At 50.9% G+C, this 7,090-nt stretch overlaps 1 protein-coding gene across 1 annotated transcript in view; it reads left to right on the forward strand.

Annotated features, from left to right (window-relative positions):
* FRAS1 (Fraser extracellular matrix complex subunit 1) overlaps window positions 1–7,090 on the forward strand; it is a 208,114-nt gene that overhangs the window by 137,063 nt on the left and 63,961 nt on the right. Inside the window, 3 exon segments of the mRNA XM_012653893.1 lie at window positions 2,708–2,832; window positions 3,119–3,259; window positions 4,984–5,349. Of these exon segments, the coding sequence (XP_012509347.1) occupies window positions 2,708–2,832; window positions 3,119–3,259; window positions 4,984–5,349 (632 nt within the window).

Consider the following 7,090-nt stretch of genomic DNA (forward strand, 5'->3'; position numbering starts at 1 on the left):
AAGTGATCCTCCTGCCTCAGCCTCCCAAGTAGCTGGGACTACAGGCATGCGCCACCATGCCCAGCTAATTTTTTCTATTTTTAGTTGTTTTGCTAATTTCTTTCTATTTTTAGTAGAGACGGGGTCTCACTCTTGCTCAGGTTGATCTCGAACCCCTGACCTTGAGTGATCCTCCTGCCTTGGCCTCCCAGAGTGCTGGGATTACAGGCGTGAGCCACTGTGCCCGGCCGATGGTGATTTTTCAGTGATAGGTCCACCTTGAGTTCCAATGCCAGCACTGCCCCCTCATTAGCTCTGTGACCGTGCCCTTTTAATTACATAAATGGTTCAATTACAGCATCATAATCTACAAAAGTGGAGGTAATAAATATGCTAACCTCAACCCCCTAGAGTTGTTAAAAGATAAAATTCAACATACATAAGCAAGCCTTGACAGTGTTCTGCCTACAGTAGGTGCTCAATGTTTGCTGGCCTGAACTGGGAAAGTCACACTAAGATCAAGCCTGGAGCTCCCACACGTTGCTGGTGAAAGCGTGTAAAATGGTACAACCGCTGCAGAAACACAGTTTGGTGGTTTCCATAAACATTAAGCACATATCTAACATATATCCCAGCCATTCCCTCCTAGAGGTTTACCCAGAAAGAATGAAAACATATGTCCATACAAAGACTTGTACACAAGTAATCATAGCAGCTTTACCTGTAGTAGCCCCAAACTGGAAGTAACCCAAATGCGTGTTCACAGGTGAACAGGTGAACTGCGATATGTCCACACAGTAGAATACCACCCGGCAACATGGATGAACCGTGAAATAATTACGCTGAGTGAAAGAAACCAGACGTACGGTAGTATATACCGTATGATTGTATTTATTAAAAAGTAGGGAAAATACCAGCTGACCTGTAGTGTCAGGAAGCAGCCCGTCAGTTGCTTTGGGATGGGGTCGGAAATGGAGAAGGGGAGGACGGAAGGATTAGGAAGCGTCCGTTGGAAACTTTCAGGGTGGTGGACAGGTTCGCTGTTTTGAGTGGGGTGGTGGTTTCATGGGTCTGCCAAAACTTACGAAACCACACCCTTTAATTAGGTGCGATTTGTTATATGTCAGCTTTACCTCAATAATAAATGCGTAAGAAATTCAATCCCGGAGCTTCCTTCCCAAGAGGACGGCAAAATCTATCACCTTCCTTCATCCGTCTCAGACTCTCCTAAAGGCAGCAGTGGGTTAGGTGACCAGGTGATTGGGAGAATCCGGACAGTGTTTTCCTGTGCGCTGTGAGGACGGAGTCCCGGCAGGGGAAAGAGATTTAAATTTCTCAGTTCCGCCAGTCTGAAGCTATTAAATTTTTAAAGAATGGTATGGATTTCTTTCCAGAGCCACAAGACAAAGCTGTAAGACAGGGTGCCACATTTCTTGCCTGTCAAAAACTGATGTAGCAAGCACAGAAATATAAAATGCCTCATCAAAAAATTAATGCCCCAGTATTCGGGAGGCTGTTGTATCTGGGTGACAAATTTCAGAGGATGAAGAGAGATGCAAGTGTAAACCATGTGGGTTGATTTTTCTCTTTTTAAAGATGAAGCAGTGACGTTGACGTCACACTTAAATAAGAGTCAAAGTAGAATCTTGCTTTTTTTTTTTTTTTTATAGAAAATCTACACTGGTTTTGCCAGGATTAACAATGACAAATAGTAAATTCCAGGAAAGAGAACATGAATTTCAGGGCCAGACTAAAGGACTAGATTAAATGGACGAAGACCCCAATACCCAGGATCAGAAAGAAAGAGTTTGCACTAAGCACTAAAAGATGTGATTTGTCTCAGTCTTGACTGGGCGCCAGAGCACGAGCCCCGCAGTTCTGAGACAGGAGCAGGAACTCTGGGCTGTGTCGCTGCTTGTTGCCAGGTGTTTAAAAACAGAGACGTTGTGCATTTGAGATCTTATCGTTACTTAAGATTGTAAGATTGTTTTTTTAATTTAAAAAGACTCTGGAAAAAATTGACGTGATTTTTTTCTACATCACGTCACTAAAGGATGCCGTTTTTCTAGGTCATTTATGATTTGACGTGGAGTGCTTGCTCGAGCCCCAAAGTCATGCACTGAGTACTGTTACCGCCTGGCTGGCTGAAGGGGTCTGTGGGAAGCTAGAATCATGTGTGGACCTGGGAGGTGACAGGGACTTAAAAGAACATCCAACGGAATCACGGAGGCCAGGATGGCCCGCGTCACAGGAATACACATCGCGTGTTTCTCCATCACAGAAACAAGGCTGTGTGTAACTCCAGCGTTCAAAAGCTAAACCGTCACACAATAGTAAAAATTAGGGCAGGTTTTCAGACAGGCCTATGAGGCTAGGGGGGAATGTGACACTTCAGGGAGGAAGGCGTGGAGAATAAGGCAGTGACCCTCCATGTCACAGATACTAGCTGCATACACGAACCCCAGGAGAAGAGAGAGGAGCATTTATTGAGCGCCTGCTGTTGACCTGGCCCAGTAGAAGCCTCAGTAATTAACATGGGCTCCCGCGGAACACACGCGGTGGTGGGAAAACCCACAGACAGCTCCAGCACAGGTCCTCACGCGCAGGACAGAAACGCTGCAAGAAAAACACGAGGGACTGTGTCTGGCGAGAGCGTGGCGTTTCCCCAGCTTGGATGCACGGCTGGCGTTTGGACCTCCCTCGGCTGTTCCTCTCTCCCGCTCGCTAGGTGTCCGGATCAGCTCCTTCACTCAAGCCGACCTGACTTCCCGGAACGTGCAGTATGTCCACTCCAGCGAGACCGAGAAACACGCGGACGCCTTCGGCTTCACCCTGTCTGACGGAGTCAGTGAGGTAGGACAGGAAGCGGATTCCATCCCTGAATGGCCGTTGACGCCTCGCTGTCTTCCCCGAACGGGGTGGGCAGAGCCGCTGAGGATACGGGGGCTGGGTCTCCTCCGCTCTGGGCCGGGGTCGGCACAGCGGGGCTCTCGCCCAGGGGCACTGCTTCTGGGCTCCTGGTCTGCCGGCAGCTCCGGGAATGGTGTGAAGGGACAGTATCGCAGACGGCACCCGCCTCCTGCTTGCCGGGCAGGTGCTGGGGCAGGAACGTCCCACCTGCGCTCTTCTGCCATCCTAGGTGACTCAGACGTTCCGCATCACAATTCAGCCCGTGGATGACTCGCTGCCCGTCGTACAGCGCGCAGGCCTGCGGGTGCAGGAGGGCGTGAGGAAGACCCTCACGGAGTTCGAGCTCAAGGCGGTGGACGCGGACACTGAGGTGGGAGCACCCCCTGGGGTCCGCGGCTGTCCTGGCGGCGGCCGTTGCTTGGTGGCTGCGCGTCGCAGGGCGGGGAGGAGTGGCGGGCTTGGCGCGGGCTTCCTTGAAGGCTTAAAGCACAGAAGATACCAGGCCTTCTGGAAAAGAGAAACTAATGCGTTTGAGATCAGATTGTTTCCAAGCCCTTTCTGAAACCTAAACGCATCCATCCTTTCCTCTCCCCGATTGTACGTAGCAGTCACTTTATCAGGCTGGTTTTTAGTGTGATTCACAATCAGGCAGATCACATTTACCCGACGTTCTCATTATTTCTCGTCAGAGTGAACGAGGCTTCTCCGCACTCACACCTTGTCCTCACTTGGCCCTTCATCCGCGTTTCTCGGATGGCAACCAATGATTATAGTTTGAGCCTCCGCAAAGACCAGGCTTTCCAGAGCGAAGCAGGCGTGTGGAGACCCAGCTCTCATCCTCACGCTGCCTCGTTAAAGCGTCACGCGTTCTGGCGTGACTTAGCTCCCATAAAAGCACAACACGCTTATTAATTAGCTCTCTGTCTCCCCTTCTCTGTGCCACACGTGTTCATTTAAGTGTTCCTTCTTTCATCAAATATTAATACGTCCTGGGTTCCAGGCTCTGCTCTGTGTGCTAAAGACAAGCTGCGAACAAAACAGATAAAGTTCCAGGTCTAGAGAGTTTGCGGCCTTTGGCTGGGGGAAAAGACAATAGAGACAGAAAGAACCCCTCACGTCAGGCGTAAGTGCCGTGAAGTAAAGTGAGGTGTCGGGGAGAGATTGGCGGGTGTGCTGTTTTAGACAGAGTGGTTGGGAACGGCCTCTCTGAGGAGGTCGTACTTGAGCAGCGATATCTTTAGGCAAACGAGCTGTGTGGTTATCTGGGAGAATTCCCTGTCCGGCCAGAAGGACCAAAGTGCGAAGGTGCCCAAGTGTGCTTAGACCCTGGGAGTAACCGCAACAAAGGCTGCAGGAGGCCCAGAGGCAAGAACCCAGTAAAAAAGCAGGAGAGAAGGGAGCCAGAGAGGAACACGGGGACCAACTCACGCAGGGCGTTGGTGGCCCACACCAGGCCCTGGCGTCTTATTCTAAGGTGGTGGGAAAACCTTTGGAAAGTTCTGAGCAGGGTTTATGCCTCTTTCTTTTCCCTTCTAGAGATTACATTAGAAGCAGCAATTAAAAACAAGAAATTAGCTTCTGGTCTGATGCATATGGGATTCTGCATATAAGAGTTTCAGAAAAGTGAGAGAAAATGGATGGGAAGGAAATAAATAGTTTTAAATAAATGTCTGTTTCCTGTCAGCTTCATAATGGTTAAAAATTCCAGCTTTCTACTGGGCACAGTGGTGTGTGCCTGTCATCCCAGCTCTTATACTTGGGAGGCTGAGGCAGGAGGATTGCTGGAGCCCAGGAGTTTAAGACCAGCCTGGACAATATGGCAAGACCCCATCTCAAAAAAAAAAAAAATCTAGGCTTTCCCTCATGACCTGAAGAAAACAAAATTAAACGTTTTTGTCTATGACTGAAGGTACCAGAATGTAAGTCCAACTGTAGTAAACAGTATAGTTTTTCTCTTTAGCTTCATTTTTGGTATCTATAGAGAAGATGCCTTGTTTTGTAAACGTCTTAGGTTCTGCTGCCCTTGACCATCCCTCGCTCGTCTGGTTTCTGTTATGAACATCCCGGCCCCTCCGGCTTTTCCCCCCCGCACAGGCCGAGTCCGTCACGTTCACCGTCGTGCAGCCGCCGCGCCATGGCTCCATCGAGCGGACCACCGACGGGCAGCGTTTCCGCCCTGCCCCCACCTTCACCATGGACGACGTCTACCAGAAGCGGGTCAGCTACAGCCACGGCGGCGGCAGCTCCCACGGAGACTGGTTCACCTTCACGGTCTCCGACGGGACGAACCCCTTCTTCATCATCGAGGAAGGCGGGAAGGAGGTGAGGGGGAGGCCGTGCACGCCGGGGGCAGAACACGGGTTTTCACATCCAGCACAGCATGGTTTGAGTCCTTGTTTTATCACTTTCTAGTAGATCGGTCTGGGGCAAATTACTTTTCTAAGCCTCAGTTTTTCAGCTGTTAAATGGGCGCAGTAATAATCATCGGCTTCAAATAGTTAAAGGATCGAAGGAGGTTGATCCGCATAAAGTACTCCCACGGTTGGCAAATAGCGAGCACTCGGTAAAAGGGGTAGCTGTTAATGGTACTGTTACTTCTTTTTTCTCTTTTGTCTGCCCTTTACTCCTTGAATTTTTCTTTCATCTGATTTTGAAATAATATCCTAGGGCTCTAGAGTGTCTTTCTCTTTTTGGACTAAGTCCCCTCCGTCCAACCGGAGCTTCTCGCACTGGCTGAGAGTGTGGCTTTCACGTCCGGAAGCTACCGACTCGATTCTGGCCCTGGCACGTCTGTGTAAATCCTTTAAACTCTCTAAACCTCGGCCTCGTCGTCTGTTCAACAGGGGCGTTGCTACCCCCGGTGCACACAGAGCGTTTAGCCCAGCGCCTGGCAGACAGGGAACGCCAGGTAAACCTCGGCTGTGGTCCCTGTCATCATCGTCCTTTCGGGACCCGCTGGCAAAACTGGTGAACCTGCTAAGACGCTTCCTTCCTGAGGCCCCGCAAGGGCGGAGCTTTACTTCCTAAAGGAATCGCCGTCTTCTAACATCCAGGCGTCCAGAAGAAGCTTAAATTCTCCTTCCAGTACCTTCCCCACCGTTTTTGCTCCTTCCTTCGTGTGTTAGCCGGGTCTCCCGCAGGGCCGCAAACCTCTCCTGGGAAAAACGGCCGCTCTGGTGACAGGTGGGCCCGGGGGCGCCGCGTCCCACGCGTCTGTGTCCGGCTGTGCGGAGCAGTTTCCGTGAGCGACGTGCCCACGCCCTGCCGTGCCTGCAGGGCAACAAGGGGACCCGCTTGTCAGGCCCGCAGCGTCCCTGTCCTGCTCGGATGCGGAAGGATCATTTTCCGGGATGATAAGCCTTCTGCATCCTTCAGCAGCAGGCAGCCTGTGAGAAGGTCATTCTCGGCCGGCCGGCGCGTCCGTGGGGCAGCTCTTGCGGTTTCCCCGCCGTCGCGGTTTCCGCAATGCTTCACCGCCTGGCAGGCCGTCACTTTGGTTTTTTCCTCTCCCCAACTGTAGCTGCTCCCCAGTTAGTTTGACTTTCCAAAGAGAAAAAAAATCCAGGATGTCTCAGCAAGAGGGAAGGCCACCTCTTCTATAAACATAAAAGGGCACAGCCCGTCTCCGAGGGTCCGCGTCTTTTGAAAAATGGAAATGACTGGGAAGGTGGGTTGTAGGAGAGGGAAGGCCAGTGTCTGCTGCCCGGTGTTCTGGCTGGTGGCGTCCGCTCAGGGGCAGCCGGGTGCTGGGTGCGACCGACCACGCGTGTTGCACGTGTGTGTGTGTGAGGATGGGATTATAAACCATACTTCCTTTTAACGACTACCACATGCTCTGCTATTGATTTCTTCTGCCCCGTCCCTCAGACGGATAGCGCTCCCTTAAAACAGTCGACAACAGCGAAAACAGGATGAGGAAGGAAAAAGGGAAAATCTCTTCCCACGAAAACCTCTTTCACATCTGACATCATCCCACGTGGAGATTTCTGACATTAGCATTGTAATGTTGATTTTTGTCAACCTCTCGTGAAAAGTGTAACAAGGACCGGGCGCGGTGGCCGACGCCTGTAATCCCAGCACTCTGGGAGGCCGAGGCGGGTGGATAGCTCAAGGTCAGGAGTTTGAGACCAGCTTGAACAAGAGCGAGACCCGTGTCTACTAAAAATAGAAAGAAATTAATCGGACAACTAAAAATATATAG

This window comes from Propithecus coquereli, unplaced genomic scaffold (genome assembly GCF_000956105.1).
Source record: "Propithecus coquereli isolate 6110/MARCELLA unplaced genomic scaffold, Pcoq_1.0 Scaffold433, whole genome shotgun sequence".
NCBI classification, from domain to species: Eukaryota; Metazoa; Chordata; class Mammalia; order Primates; family Indriidae; genus Propithecus; species Propithecus coquereli.